Source organism: Stereum hirsutum (assembly GCF_000264905.1).
Source record: "Stereum hirsutum FP-91666 SS1 unplaced genomic scaffold STEHIscaffold_7, whole genome shotgun sequence".
Taxonomy (NCBI): domain Eukaryota; kingdom Fungi; phylum Basidiomycota; class Agaricomycetes; order Russulales; family Stereaceae; genus Stereum; species Stereum hirsutum.
Window position 1 is genome coordinate 1,438,285 of NW_006763137.1, and position 15,187 is coordinate 1,453,471.

The 15,187-nt window shown below is 51.7% G+C and overlaps 4 protein-coding genes across 4 annotated transcripts; 2 read left to right on the forward strand and 2 right to left on the reverse strand.

Moving 5' to 3' along the window:
- Positions 1–18: 18 nt before the first annotated feature.
- STEHIDRAFT_147249 (uncharacterized protein) lies at positions 19–1,656 on the reverse strand. The gene is made up of 5 exons (XM_007304331.1): positions 1,348–1,656; positions 1,138–1,287; positions 861–1,055; positions 596–790; positions 19–531 (listed from the first exon to the last, which is right to left on the reverse strand). The coding sequence occupies exons 1-5, from the start codon at positions 1,434–1,436 to the stop codon at positions 378–380; spliced, it is 783 nt and encodes a 260-aa protein (XP_007304393.1). The 5' UTR covers positions 1,437–1,656; the 3' UTR covers positions 19–377.
- Positions 1,657–2,143: 487 nt separating this feature from the next.
- STEHIDRAFT_121615 (uncharacterized protein) lies at positions 2,144–3,866 on the reverse strand. Its single transcript, XM_007304332.1, has 4 exons — positions 3,191–3,866; positions 2,965–3,120; positions 2,704–2,880; positions 2,144–2,626 (listed from the first exon to the last, which is right to left on the reverse strand). The coding sequence occupies exons 1-4, from the start codon at positions 3,292–3,294 to the stop codon at positions 2,470–2,472; spliced, it is 594 nt and encodes a 197-aa protein (XP_007304394.1). The 5' UTR covers positions 3,295–3,866; the 3' UTR covers positions 2,144–2,469.
- Positions 3,867–5,031: 1,165 nt separating this feature from the next.
- Positions 5,032–8,035, forward strand: STEHIDRAFT_97528 (MFS general substrate transporter; the record flags this gene model as incomplete). The annotated part of the gene is made up of 18 exons (XM_007304333.1): positions 5,032–5,302; positions 5,361–5,450; positions 5,525–5,605; positions 5,663–5,702; positions 5,783–5,800; positions 5,905–5,953; positions 6,101–6,188; positions 6,358–6,625; positions 6,689–6,734; positions 6,802–6,830; positions 6,996–7,113; positions 7,185–7,277; positions 7,345–7,364; positions 7,430–7,439; positions 7,499–7,567; positions 7,626–7,659; positions 7,724–7,879; positions 7,919–8,035. The coding sequence occupies exons 1-18, from the start codon at positions 5,057–5,059 to the stop codon at positions 8,033–8,035; spliced, it is 1,572 nt and encodes a 523-aa protein (XP_007304395.1). The 5' UTR covers positions 5,032–5,056.
- Positions 8,036–8,417: 382 nt separating this feature from the next.
- Positions 8,418–15,151, forward strand: STEHIDRAFT_139527 (uncharacterized protein). The gene is made up of 12 exons (XM_007304334.1): positions 8,418–8,455; positions 8,519–9,260; positions 9,303–12,284; positions 12,358–12,686; positions 12,749–13,019; positions 13,078–13,224; positions 13,285–13,357; positions 13,417–13,562; positions 13,634–14,175; positions 14,247–14,417; positions 14,490–14,618; positions 14,680–15,151. Exons 2-12 carry the CDS (start codon positions 8,553–8,555, stop codon positions 14,810–14,812), a joined length of 5,631 nt encoding a protein of 1,876 aa, XP_007304396.1. The 5' UTR covers positions 8,418–8,455; positions 8,519–8,552; the 3' UTR covers positions 14,813–15,151.
- Positions 15,152–15,187: the final 36 nt, after the last annotated feature.

A 15,187-nucleotide genomic window follows, 5' to 3' on the forward strand; every position in this document is an offset into this window, starting at 1 on the left:
CGGAGTAGACGGAGGTAAAACGGAAGCAATCGTGGCTTCTGAGCATGACATTGACAGGACAGGTTCAACATACAGAGGAGAGAAACATGCAAACAGATTTATGGTGTGGTATAAGTACATCGTAACTTACAATGAAACGATGAGAGTAAAAGTATGGGGTGAGATATACATGAGATTTGTAGAAATGCAGTCGTTCCATTCATCGAAAGTCCGAAGAAAAAAAGAGCAAGACGCCACACTTTGATATGCGGATGTGGCGCGAACACAGACAAGAAAAGTTGCAAAGACCGACTCCAAGTCAGGACATAGCAAAGTCCTTGTAGATCATCTTTGTTGACTCAGGGTCACCATGATCGAGTCAACGATCGGGAACCAGGCTATTTCGGCTTGGGCTTGGGCCTGCTCGGACCGACCACTGGCTTGTTAGGTCGTCCTTGAGGAGCATTCTTTCCAGTCGAAGGTGCGGCGCCGGGTAACATCTCGTCTTCGTCTTCGTCGTCGGAAAGCGATATGGCCCGGGATGTGGGAGCACTATTCAGAGTGAACGAAAAGAGGTGTCAGAGATCAGTATATACATCCAAAGAGGTCGACTTACGCTCGGCCTCGAGGTCTGAATGTTACCTTTGGAATGCTTGGCAGTCTGGACTTTGGCTTGTCGGCTGGCTCAGTCGTGCTCCCTTGTTGGGATGGCTCGGCAGGAGCAGACGACGTCGATGGATGAGCAGGCTCGACCGGAGAAGCAGACGCAGTATCTTCATCTTCATCCGAGTCTTCGTATTGTGGTTGGTGCCTGTGCAGCAAAAAACCATGGGTCAGTAAGGATTATCAAAGTGAATATAATGGGTAGGATGTTGACAAACCCTGCTTGTGAAGAGGAACCGCGAGGTATGAAGGAAGGCTTTGGTGTGGGCTTTGGCGTCGGCTTGGGCTTGGGCTTCGGTGGAGGACCGACCACGGGTCGGTTGGGCCGTCCAGTATCTGCTGTCGAGGTAGCGCCTAATGTTTGCACGCCCTCTTCCTCGTCATCATCGTCTTCGTATCGAGGTTCGGGAGGCCTATCATGGGAACGGATCATCAAGTAGAAAAAGCAGTGTTAGACGAGAATTATCAGTCTCAACATTCTCGAACAAAGCTCACCCTGGTTTTCCGATGACCCCGCGAGGTTTGAATAAAGGTTGGTTTGATGGCTTGCTCTCGACGGTGCTTTGAGTGGATTGTGATTGCTCAATAGCAACTGGAGGTGGAGATGGAGGCTCTGATGCGGCTGAGGCTGCGGTGTTGGGCACACTGGAGAAAATGCATGGTCAATAACGTCGAAGAAGAACAACTCATACAGAGGAAGCGTACAGTGCGTCTCGATCCTTCTCATCTGACTTCGACTTGGACGAAACGCAAGGAATAAACTTGAGCACGATCTTGGATAACGACCATGCCATGTTGACAGGTGGGGTTGGTAGACGGGACTGTGAGTGCGAAAGACGACTGGTTGATAAAGAGATTCGGTGCTGTGTAGGGATCAACGGTGCCGCAAGCGTCTATTGAATCACCAATAAATTGTCGAGGGTGTCGATGAGTCGTATTGCTAACAAAGAAGCCCGGTTCGCTGTCGATGATCCGAGTGAGCTTTTGGGAGCTTCGCTATCTGGCTGGTTGTCGTGGTGGAGGATGGTAAGAAGCTGGCTTGAAAAAGAAAAGCAGCCGTTTTTATAGCGAACACAGGGGCTGTGTGGCGTTGGGCCTGTGGCCCAGCCCCAAGCAAATACACAGCAACTCACAGCCCCTGCTTCATTGAACGAATGTTTCGGCATAGGAAACGTAAACGACTTTGAATAGCTTGGCAGAACGGGCTGAAAGGGGAGTGACAAGAAATGAGATATCGATATCACACCCAAAACTTTAGATGTGCTCCCCGCTGAGGCCGTGAAACATGTCAGTGTTGTGCGATCGCAACACTTCATCGCTCTGATATGTCAGCGACGTCAATTCCATGACCAAGTACGACTTCCGCAGAAGTTCAGTCTCGAGACTGGCAGCCACGCACAGGTCGACGTCGGCACAAGGTCCGTCACGTTGTGTTCTTTCCGAGGATAGAGTTCTCAATGGAAACATCCCACCTTCGATGCTGCGTGAAGGCGAAAGTAAGGGGACGAGGCCAGGTATCCATTACACGGTACTACATATAGAACAACTCGAAGTATCATATAGAAAGCATTTGGTAAGCGTTTGGAAAACATTTGGAAAGCAGGCAGTGTACGGTGTGTGATGAAAGAGTGGTCAGGAAAGTCCGAAATACGTGATAAGATTCCTATGGACTTGACAGAGAGAAGAAAAGGTAGTCCTAAGACATATCTTCGGCGTGTGCGAGAGATGATGATGATGATGAAACACAGAAGTCCAGGCCTGTAAGCGTCCAAAGCAACATCCTACATGGCCCACCCCTAGTCTTCCTCACATAAATACCGACCGCCGTTAGGGCTTAGGCTTGGGCTTAGGCTTGGGCTTGGACGTGGTGGAAGAACTGGAGAAAGGCTTCGACGGCCTTCCATACAGGCCATCCTTCGCGGCGGGGCCAGATGTTTCTTCGGATTCTTCTTCTTCAGTGGGGGTGGGTGATGGTTTCGCAGTCCTGTTGCAACAATCGTCACTTGTCAAACTGCGAACTGCACCGAAGATTGATGTGATGATGTGATGTCAATGGCTTACTTTCGCCCACGCGGCCTGAAGGAGGGAAGTTTATGGTTTGACATCGTTTCAGGCTCCCGGACAAAGTCATCTGCACCCGGCAGCGCTTCTTGCGGGGCTGTGATGTCGACGGTGTGTGCATCAGAAGTGGACGGAGCATTCTCGTCGCCGTCTTCATCTTCGTATGAGCGTTCAATTCTGTTCGGTGGAGAAGTAGTATGAGTCGATCGGATGAATGAGACGGTTGAAGCGTTTTTCACAGGCGTGCTACAAGAAACATACCCTGATTGTGAGAGGGGCGTGGCGGCTGCCTTGGATTCAGAGACAGTCGTCTTCACGGACGCGACGCCTTCGTCAACAGTGTCGGTCACAGGAGGCGGCGCGGGGTGGAGGGAGCCGCGACGGGACGGGAAAGATGTCACTGGTGCATCACGGACGCTAGTGATGGGAAGAAAGGACGGGTCTGTGAGCACTGGCACTGAGGCCTGATTGGTAAATAGAGACGCACAGTGGATTCCTGTCTTCCTCCTGCATGTCCTGCCCGTTCGAACTTGGCTTGAACGGAATGCATAGGAAGAGCTTGCGGATGAACTTCAGGAATTGGGACGTCATGGTGTTTAGATGTCGAGGGGAAGGATGGTTCGATGGCGGCGGAAGCGGAGGTGAAGAGGCAGGCGGTATTGATGATGGTGAAAAAGACGAGGTCGTGGTGATTGTGGATCTTCTAGTGGTGGTCAAATTGGCCTCAGATTAAGTACCCCATGGATCTCTTCAGCGTGACGTAGTGAATGGCTGTGGTCAGTCAGTTCCTGTCAGTTCGGATCGGACATGAGCAGCTCGAGTCACTGCCGCGGGATATGCAGGACACTGCCCGAAGTAAGATCGGACAATGTGGCTCCTTACTGAACAATAATTAAGGGGGAAGGGGCGTGCCCGAGGGTGAGTCGTGCAATCTCCTCGTTCTGTAAAGCTGAAACAATCAAAGTATGTGTTGCACACCATTCCTCGTGTCTCATTGAGGCTGCCCAAACTGTTCGACACCAAAAATACCAAGAACGCTGTGCATATCACACAGCCAAAGCTTCTGTTTCTCGAATACTTCACCCCCTGAGAGGTAAGCAATTAGGCTTTGGGGCGGCCTCGACAAGTCCCATTAATTCCGGTACAGGTCTGTCAGAGATATTCTGGGCAGAGGAGGGTTGTCGTATTGTTCACATCTGCAAGTGGGACGTGTTCAAGAGCGGTAGGCTGACGTGAATGCTGGTCGATACTATATAGTACACAAGCAGGCCGACTCAGCAAGAGTGCCCAATGATAGGACCCCCGAAAATTGGCTGAGAGGCCATTCGGAACATTCTGAGAAATCCCAAAAATCCCCCGGACAGCATTTTGCCAGTTTTCCCCGGAAAACGAAACGGCCTCAGCGATTTCTGCCAAAATCCCCCGAATTTCCGGAATGGCCTCAGAGCCGAAAAAAAATGCCAAAACATTCCGGAAATAATAATTTTCCTCCCAGGCGTCGGTATCGTGCTCTGGGAGGTCAAAAATCATGTTTGCAAAGTGAAGAACTCACTTTCCATGGCCAGAATGACGATGAACAAACGGGCTGATGTGGCCACACCGAACAGCCAAGGAACGACCAATTTTACCCGGAAAACGAAGAGGCCTCCGGTCTCTAGACTCATTTTACCCCGGTTTTCCGTAACGGCCTGTTGGCCCAATCTGGCCCATTTTCCCCGGAAAACCAAATGGCCTGAGGGGTCCAAAACCCAAAATTTCCCCGTTTTTCCGAATGGCTTCTCAGCCAGTTTTCGGGGGTCCTCCAATGATCTTCTTGAAATTGAAGTCCCGCCACGGCGCTTGCCATGCCGTTCCGGTCCGACCAGTCCGGCTAACCACCCACTTTCCACACTCCCGCCGCAAGTCCCAGGAGCAACACCGGAACCTCCTGCTTCCTTCTCCAATCTGAATTGTTCTATTCCTCTCTCCAGAAGGCAGAATTCTCTATATCGCTCCGATTCTTTAAATGGATGAACTGTCGTAGCGCACCAATATCAAGCTCTAACGTCGTCATTCCCCCTTGTGGATGCACACGTGAACACCAAAGAACCCTTGAGGGTTGAACTTCTCACCACAAACACACTGGCCGAATTGAGTGCTCTTCATTCGGCTCACGCTAAGTATGTCACCTGAAGATGCCTCGTTCAGCCCATAGTCTTTCCGGTTCCTTACGGTAAGCCGTGACGCTGTATGGCCCATCTCCATCTGTCACCGATTGGGGCGGGTATATAAGATGCAGACCGTGTCGGAGTGCCTTGAGAGTTTTTCTTCCACCACGCTTCACGCTACGACGATCATCTAGTGCTTGCTCGTTATGTCTGTTGAAGCAGGCGCGAAACCGGGCTCCTGTGCGTCTTCTGGAAAGCTCGCGGACGAGAAAGGGAGAGTGGCTGTCCGCGAAGATGCAGAGGAACGTGGAGGCATCTATCGCGAGGATATCGATACCTCGGGGGTCAACGAACGCAAGCTCTTGCGCAAAGTCGACATGAGATTGATTCCTTGGTTGTCTTTGCTTTACTTGCTGAGCTTTCTGGACCGGACAAGTATCGGGAACGCTAAGGTATGTGCCACATCTGACAGCGTCGTCTAATACAGCACTAATCATGCGTTCGACTTAGCTTTATGGATTGGAAACGGACTTGCACATCACGGACAAGCAGTATCTGCTGTCTCTTACAATATTTTTCTTCCCGTACGCACTTTTTGAGGTGAGTTCTCCCATACTGCAGAAACTCGCCTCGAGTACCGATTATCGTCTCACCAACCCTACGTCGTATCTCAGGTCCCCTCGAATGTATTTCTGAAACGACTCAGACCGTCAATCTGGCTGTCCGCTATCATGCTATTATGGGGCGTCATGATGGTATATACAATCGTCCGCTCAGCTATTTCCATCCTCTGATCTATTCCTCGAGAAAAGGCCGTGCAGGGATTGGTGCATAATTTTGGAGGACTAATGGGTAAGATACTTCGTGCACTTTCCGCACTTTACTCCCATGTCGCTCATACTCGGTGACATATCGTTCCGTATCTGCTGCAGGCATGAGATTCATGTTGGGTGAGTCCCACTCCAACAGACGGAGATACTCGTAGGAGATCCATTACTATAATTGACCATACTGACTTCTATCCCCTACTCTCTCCGCGTCTCGGATGGGACAGGTCTTATGGAAGCGGGCCTCTTCCCTGGTGTGAATTACTACCTATCATGGTACGTGTCTCCCATACCTTCACGAACTTGTTCGTTTTGTCAGTCGACCGTCCTGTTCCGTCCCCGAGTTACTACCGATGACGAGAAGCTGACATCTCAATGTTTCTTCTCCACGGCACACGCTTCGACACCTCCTGACTCCTAAAGTTGGTACAAACGTTCAGAATTCGGCATACGTGCCGCTATCTTCTTCTCTGCCGCTTCGGTGTCGGGTGCGTTTGGAGGGCTGCTTGCTGTAAGTATTCCCAGTCTGGTCTTGTTCTCCATCCACCTTCACGGCCCATAGTTCAACACATACTTTCGCCGCTCCGCGGACCTCATCCATACTTCCTGACATACGTCCAACCGATACCGATCCTCAAATAGTTTAGTAGTCACACTGACATGCATTGCTTCATGTTTAGGCAGCTATATCTGACATGAAAGGCGTCGGCGGAAAATCCGGGTGGTCATGGATCTTCATCCTCGAAGGTTTAGCCACCGTGCTCGCAGGAGTGCTCAGCTTCTGGGTCATCCAAGATTTCCCAGACACTGCGAAGTTCCTGACCGAGGAAGAGAGGGTGGTGATAATTCGGAGGTTGCAAAGCGATGATCAGTTCAGTGCAGCGGGGGAGAGGTTGAGGTGGAAGTGGATCTGGAAGAGTGTCTTTGATTGGAAGACTTGGGTCGGAAGTGAGTGTCTTTTCTCACCCTGTTGCATTCAATGTACTGATGTTTCATTTGGACTGTGCGCAGTGATAGTCTATGTTGGGAGTGATATGCCGCTTTACGCGTTCAGTCTGTGGGTTCTTCTGGTACCTCATCCTGCACGATATCGCGAGCTCATCTTCATTTGGTGTGCTCTGTAGGTTCCTGCCTAGTATCATCAGCCAGGTTCGCTTCCAATTAGAGGTATCATCGTATATGTTCTGAGAATCTCATTCACCTTCTGGGCCTTCTCATTATTATTCCAGCTCGGTAAGCTTTTCCAGATTCCTCCGACTTTAATGTGTAGTCGTTGGACAGTATTTTGTACTGTGGCCGATGTCGATCACTTCTACAGGCTTCAAGTCAACACCCGCAAACTTACTCACTGTTCCCGTCTACGCCTTTGCCTGCCTCGTCACTTGTCTCGTCGGATGGTATGCCGATCGAATCAAACAGAGAGGACTGTTGAACATGTACGGCTATCCCACACTTAAGGAACATGTGGCTGCGCAATCCGTCGATCGCTAACTTTTTCATAATATAGTGGATTCCTTTTCCTCGGGGGAGCAGGATACATCATCTTGATTGCATCGAGAAGCGCTGCCCTGTCATATTTCGCTGTTTATCTCGCGACTTGGTACGCTTGGGTGCTCTGATCTGGACACACGAGACGCGGCGCTGATAGTTCATTCATCTCATCTCAGTGGTATATATCCACTGATTCGTGAGTGCCTCATTTCTGAAAGCTTCGGAAACTTCTTCCATACTAATAAATGAATATCGTTGTAGCGAATACTATGTATGTTCCTTGACCGTCTCCACTTTGCTGCACTTCTTTGCTGATCAACTATGATATAGCGCGTGGGTCTCCAACAACGTAGAGGGATCATATAAACGATCTGTGACGATAGCCATGGTCATCTCTTTGTGTGTCCCTCTCACCCTTTGCCTGTTAGCAAAGTATGCTCATTCCTTGATCTATCAGCGGTAACATCAACGGAGCAGTTTCTTCCAACGTCGTTCGTCTCTTTGTTCCGACGTATAAATATTTTCTCCGCTGACTTGCATCAATGTTCTGCTCAGTACCGATCCGAAGACCAACCTTGGTACACCCTCGGTCATGGTCTCGTCCTGATGTATATCGGCTTCGGCATTGTAGCGTCTTCCACCTATTACTTTTTCCTACGTCGCGAAAACGCTAGGCGTGACAGGGGTGAACGCGAAGAGGTCATCGAAGGCGTTTATTTGGAACGGATGGGAGCCGATGGTGGAACAGAGAAAGAGAGCGAAGCGGCCAGGGAGGAGAGGGCGAGAAGGAACGGAAGGTTTGAGAGCGTTGAAGCGGCGAGGACGGAGAAGGGGGATGATTGGAGCGGTTATCGGTACACTCTTTGAGCCTGACAGTGTTTGCTACCATCGCCTGGGGTTGCAGGTGCTCAGCGCGGAGGCATGACGCTGGAGGCGATTTCTGACGCTCAGGATGTGTATGAATATGTATGACTACTTACGATGAAATGACTGATGATTATTTGACTGCGATCAAGTCAATCGGAGGGGTGTTTGGTTTCATGAACATGGTCATGACTGAGTATCGTGTACTTGTATTGGGCCACTGTGGCACTTTGTGACACGCAGTAAACACGATCACGTGCGGTCAGGGTAACAAGGGCGCGCCACGCGGCAATACCCTTTCGTTCAACTTGCCTCGTTTTCTCTGTGCCGTCGACTGCTCTGTGGCTCCCATTTCCTCTCGTTCGACACCGCCGAAACAAGTGGCTCCAGTATTGTACTAGTGATACCTTATACTTAAGTTTGGTAAGTTGAAGTACGTCAGTTTTGCGTATCCGCCGGCGACTCTGACAACTTAAACTGGACCAGCACCCACTCAAAACCGTCCCGCCGTCTCAAAGATATGAGCAACATGGCTCTTCTAGAGACGCCATCTCGTATATGGAGGCGTATAGAAGACAATGAAGGGCAAGATATGCCCTCTCTACCCTCTCTACCCGCCTTCGAGGACTCCGCATACCCAGACCACACGGCCACCTCCGAAGATGATCACAACAACAACTCACAGTCATTGACCGATCCCAATCTTTCGCTGTCTCTTCCCTATACCTCTACGCCCGCAGCCATCTCGGTCCACACTGCTACCACCATCAGGCCTCCTTCGAGTACAACGAGTACAACACGGTTCGCACATTCGATTGATAGTCGGAGTCATGGACGATCAGGCTCTGGTGCCGGGTTTTCTACTGTATCTAATACTGGCTCCTTCAGACTAGGAAGATCCGATACGCGATCCCCTCAGACCCGGGCAAACAGCTTCACTCGCAATAGCTTCAACGACATCAGCATAATTCCTTCTCTGCCACAGATAGATCCAGAGCCTGGCAGTGATGAGGACATGGACTTGAGTGATAGTCACGGTGGAATGCTGAAGAGTACGAATGCTGGAAGTGCGGGCGATGCAGATGGAGATGATTACTCACTTGCGGAGGCGCTGGGTTCTGTTAGTCGGACAGGTTCACCATTTCCGCCGGAGGAGATGGAAGTGGACCATGGATCGCAATCGAAGTCAAGGAAGTACGATTATTCCATCAAGTCAGAGACGAGTAGGGTGAGTGCTTTCATTTTGACAGAATCAGGTGAATTTCAATAGATACCCTTGCAGGCCACTCCCTTCGATAAACTTCGCAACGTCACGTTACGGAATACCGTAATAGGGAGACGTACGCCGTCCCTTACTCATACCATTCCATCACCGTCCTCCTCTTCATCGAACTCGACACCTCAGAGCAGCCGGTCCTTTGGGCCTCCTCGCCCACGCGAAGCATCACCTCGTTCACCATTCGCGATCCCCCTTCCGCCCTCGAATAACAACTCTCCCGCATATGAATACTCTCGATCTCGGTCCTTCCCTCGACACGAAGAAGGGCAAGAGCAAGACATCACAGAGGAAGCAAATGACCAAACTAGCTCGCAACAGCCTACGGACGATGAACAACGCCACCCATACGACACGAGCGACATGGACCTCGATGTCGACGTCGACCTTCCTTCTCTTCCACACCCGGAAGATAGTCCGCCCGAGCGTAGTGAGGTGAACGACGAACCCACTACCGATGAGCGCACTGTCAGCTCGCAATCCCACTCGCGAACTGTCCGCGAACCTACATTTTCATCTGAAGAGGCGACCCCAATGCCGCATTACCGCTCACCCGCCCTGGTGCTCCCTCCTTCGACGCTCCATTCACCCACACCATCACAATACTCTAACGCCCTTTCTCCACCCGCTCCGTCCACCGCGCACTCTTCTCCTGCAGGGTCGGTCATGTTCACGCCAACACCGGCTTTTCAACCACGACCTCGCGCTCGTTTCCAGATCACTGCCCCCATGGCCACTCCGGCACCGGCAGTGCCGTCCACCTCCGCTTTCTTCGGCGTACCGGCGACTCCTGCTAACTATGGCAGCCAGGGTACTGGGGGATACGACGAAGAACTTGACTTTACCACACCATTCGCAAAGAAGAAATCATTCCTGATTGACGTTATTAACTCAACGGCAAGACCTCGATACGCCGCCCATCCTACACCTCACCCTCGCCATGTCGCCGAGACTCCGGAACCAGTCTCTAGTACAAGTGGTGGCAGCGGCTCTGTTCGTGGTAACAGCCTCAGCCCCGCAGCGAACATAACTGTGACTGCCAGTGGCAGCGGTAGCGGAAGTGGAGATGGCTTGACGGACGAAAGCGCGTCTACTGGAGGCCGATTGCAAGCCCCCTTCGTAGGTGTCACTCCTCGTCCCCGTGCGCGAGGCGGGCGATTCTCCCATCCTCTTGCTCAAGGTTGGACTGCGTCCTCCGAATCAAATGTTAATCACGACGATGCAAGAAGTGCAGCTCATTCCGAAGGTTCACAATCGCCATACGAGTACGGGACTGATCGAGCCTCATTCATCTCCACTGCTTCCTCGCACGATCTTACGACTCAGCCACACGCGCGTGCTAATGCATCTTTCGATCCTGTCATGGGGCTAGGAGCTGGTGGGCATGGAGTTGGAAGGTTCAATGCAGGGAAGTTGAATAGTTATCTGCACGGATTGAACAGAAGATTGCAGGAGGAGAATGAAGGCATGGGCAGGATTGTGGGAGCATTGAAGGTGGAGAATGGGCATCTGGTGGCGGAAGTTGAGGAGCTGAGGAGGATGGTAGAGAATGGTATTGGGGCGGAGACAGGAATGGGGGGAATGGATCTAAGGAGTGCCGGCAGAAGGAGGAGGAGCTCAGGCGCGGGAAGGCCGAGGATAAGTGATATCGGGCTTGGCTTGGATAATGTGGCGGAAGATATAGGTGGGGAGGGGTGGATGGAAGAGAAAGTGGCGATGGAGGAGGAATTGGAGAACTTGAGATCTGAGTTGGATCGGTGTGTGCAGGAGAAGGAGGATGTGAACCAGAGGTATCAGGCAGAGAACGCGGATCGCATGAAGGATAAGGAGAGGTGGAGAGAGCGTATGGGCGAGGTGGAAAAGGGGGTGGAGAGGATCGTGCAGGACTTGGAGAGCAAACTGGCAGATGCGGAGGCCAGAGCTACTGGGGCCGACAAGATCAAGGAGAACGTGAAGGAGCTGGAGAGGGCCTTGGAGAAATGTGAGGCAGAGAGAGAGTTTTCCGTGAGGAGGGCTGAGCAGGCAGAACGGATGATGGGAAGTGGGGGCGTCGGCCACGAACTGCGGGACGCGAACGAGAAACTTGGTCAAACTATGGCTGAGCTTCGGGACGCCAAGTCCCAAATTCGAAGCCTCGACGACGAGCTTACGGAGGCGGACAACCGGATCTCTAACCTCGAGCAGAAGTGCAGGGACGAACGATCAAAGTCTCGTGGGCTCGAGGAACAGCTCAAGGCGAAGGAAGAACAGTTGACTACAGCCGAGCGCCAAATTGCAGAGAAGGAGTCGGTCATACAGGATGCAGAGGCGGAATTGGAAGCTGCTCAAGGCTACATCCTCAACCTCGAAGCTGACGCCACCACTGCCGCCGAACGCATCCACGTCCAGGACGAGGAACTCGCTGAACTCCACGACAAGCTTTCTGCTTCTCGTGCCGAAGACGAAGACGCCCAGGAAGCCATGGCCGAACTTGAGGAAGAGGCCGAGCGCAACAAGGAGCTTGCTCGTCAGATGGAGGAGGCCCTCGAAGCCACAGAGGCCAAGATGTCCCAGGACGAGGCAGCATTGACAGATCTTCGTAGCAAGTTGGCTGCTCTTGAGCGTAAGCGCGAACACTCGGGCTCCCATATTGATCCTTCGAGGGACATGGACACTGCTTTTGAAGAAGCCGCGGCTCAAGTCGAGGCGTTGGAAGAAGAGTTGGACGAGGCGCACAAGGAAATCGGGAGGTTGAACGGCCTGTTAGCGCAATCTCCTGCTCGCAAGGCCATCGACAGAGCTCGGGACGCCAAGGTTGAGGTGCTGGAGAGGGAGCGAGACGAGTTGCTGGAGAGGGTTAAAGGTCTCAAGAGTAACTTGTCCATGGCTACGCCCAGCAGGATCCTTAGCAACACGAGCGGCATCTCTCCCTTCCATCGCCACGCCCTCAATATGACGTTGAAGACACCTAAGACGCCTGGAGCCCCTTTGAAAGACGTGAGTTTAATCGAGCTTTTCGCTATTTCATAGTGCTATCTGTTACTGAACGAAGATCGTGACTCGTATATAGCTTACTTGGTTGAATTCCCCCACGAATGGTGGTGTTGATGCATCGCCCTACGTTCACGAGGTTGAACGCTTGCAAAGTGAGGTCGAAGAGCTGAACGAAGTTCTTGACGAAAAATTGGACCGACTCCAAGAGGCCGATTTCGGCGCCGTCCGGCTTAGGCAGCAACTTGAAGAAGAACGGACTCGAGTTGTGGCCGTGGAAGACGAAATAGCGCGATTGATGAGAAAAGAAGAGCGTAGGACACGTAGACTCGAGAAGGTACGATGCCAGAAGTGCCATACGAAGGTCGACATGCATGCTTTCAGCCGACTTGCCGAAGGAGATGAGAGGTATTTGGTTTTGTCTTCCCCCTGTCCGGATTCGCATCATGATATTAACGATGTGATTATAGCTCGATCCTAGAACGCTCGTCGTTGAACCTCTCTGAGCCTCCTACTCCACCCAACAAAAGCTCTGAAGCCCTCCGATCTGAGCTCAAAGCCGTGAACTCACAACTTCGTTCCATGAAACGTCAATGGGACGAGGAAAAGCGTAAACTTCTCGGTGATCAGGTGGCTTTGAAGGATGCAGCGAATCGCCTGAATCAGGAGGTTCAAGAGGCGAAGGAACGAATCGCGGAGAAGACACGGGCAGGAGAGAGGGCGAAGGCTGGTGTACAGGAGGTAAGACCGTTGTCTCTACATTGTATATCTGGAGCGTCTACTGATTCAAGTCATGTAGGACTTGGAACAGGCTAGAAAGGTCATTAGCGAACTTGAGGACGCTCTTAAGACAGAGCGTACGAGGTTGAGGGCGCTGAACGCCGAGCAAGGTCGTTGGGACCGGGAGAAGCAGGACATCATGCTTCAATTACGTCGGACAGAATCTGTTCGTTTATCCGGCTACCTGGCCCATGTACTTGGATACTAACTACTCACCCTCAATTAGGATATGGAAGACGTCAAACACCATTTGCAGCGGGTCAAGAAGAATAGTAACGACCTCGAAGGCGAGCTCCGAGGTGATTCATTCGTATCGCTGCACGTTGTTCCCTTCTTCCTAACCGTGCAAATCCTCTAGTCACTGCCAATGCCGAACAGAAAGCTCGCTTGCTCGAGAGCAAAGTCGCCGAGAACCAGGACACTATCGAGCAACTGCGTCAGGAACGTTCCATGCTCGCCGCCGACCACAAAGCCCTCCAACGACGCTATACAGAGGCTTCAGAGGTGATCATTCCAATGTCTATTTTGTACCATACACCGTACTGATTGAATGTCTCCTTTACGCCTACAAATAGCGCCTTGCCAAGCTACGCGACGAGCGCGCCGCCCATCAAACCTCGCACGACGATCGCCGTCACGCACTCGACCTTCGTCTCCTAGAGATCGAAGATCTTCGCCGTGCCCTCTCCGATCTCACGACTGCCCAAACCGAAACCCATCGCCAAACCCAGACCCTCGCACAAACCCAGACTCAACTCAGCCAGACACACCAACAACAGAAAGAACAGCTCCAGCACGAGATTGCACTCAGGAAAGAACATTCTGAGATCATTTCCTCGCTTGAGGCTGATCTGGTGCGTATGAGGAAGTCAGCGGAGGGGTTGGGCAAGGATTTGAAAAAGGAGAGGGAGCAGAGAGAGAAGGAGCAGAAGGAGAGGAAGGAGGAGGAGAGGAGGAACGAAAGAAATCTCAGGAAGGAGGTGGAGGACATGAAGAGAGAGGTGGAGAAGATGGAGAGAGGTAAGAAGCAGGCTGGGGCGGAGGTGAGGGTGTTGAGAGAGCGGATCGGCATGCTTGAGGGACAGAAGAGTAGTTGGGAGGATCATGTCTGTGAAGCGTGAGCAGTTTTTTCCTCCTACCCATCATGAGTGATCTGGTTCACTGACGACTATTTTCTTCGCGATGTAGGAACGGCGACCAGGTCGAAGCTCTACGCGCGCAACACAAACTTGAGAGCAAAGGGCTCATCGTTCAGATACGGTATCTCAAGGCCAAGTTCACTCGTGAGAGCATGCTTCGGATAGACCTCGCGTACCAGAAGAAGTATTTGATGGTGTTGCTGGCTCGATCTGAGAGAGGGTACGTGCCAATGCCTTTTCTTTTCTTTGATGCCATGCTGAGTTGTGTTTCAATTTTCTTCATGTTGAATAGAGATGAGAAGATCGTGGCCTCCATCGCGCGGATCGGGTTCCCGGTAGCTCCTGTGGTCCAAAAGACGTCGAAGAAGAGGAAGACGGTGAGGGCGGTCGCGCTGGGTGTTATGTTCTTGCAAAGGGCCCGGTAAGTTGGAACCCCCTCATCTCCCGTGTATAGCTCATATATCCTAATGCATATTTTACAGTCGTGCAAGCGAAGTCTGGCGGAACCAATGTGCTCAGAAGCCCGCAGTACAAGCCGCCCTTGAGGAGGTCCGACGCAGACGAGTCGAGAACGGCACAGGTGGTCGAGCTAGCGGTAGTGGCAGCAGACCATAGACATGAACCATATGTACATTGGCGATTTCCTTTACATTTCATTGGTCAGATATACTCGCATCCAGTTTCTAAGAGTCCTAATCTCCTCTCTATGTCCTTTTTTCGCTGGTTTCGTAGTCTGGATTATGGATTGACTGGGATTCGCTCGAACCAGCATGACATGCACTGTGTCATTGGTTCACTTCACCTCACTTCTATTATTCACTTTCAACTTACTTACAATACAGCGACACCGGTCTTCTTTCGTTCCTTCCTTCTCGTGCTTTCGTCTGTCGTGTTCGCGTTCTTCGATCTCCGTGTTTTGTGTTCTCAGCTCTGTCCCATTCAACGATGTATCCCCACTCGCCACCGCCACATTCTCCATTATCTCGTTCT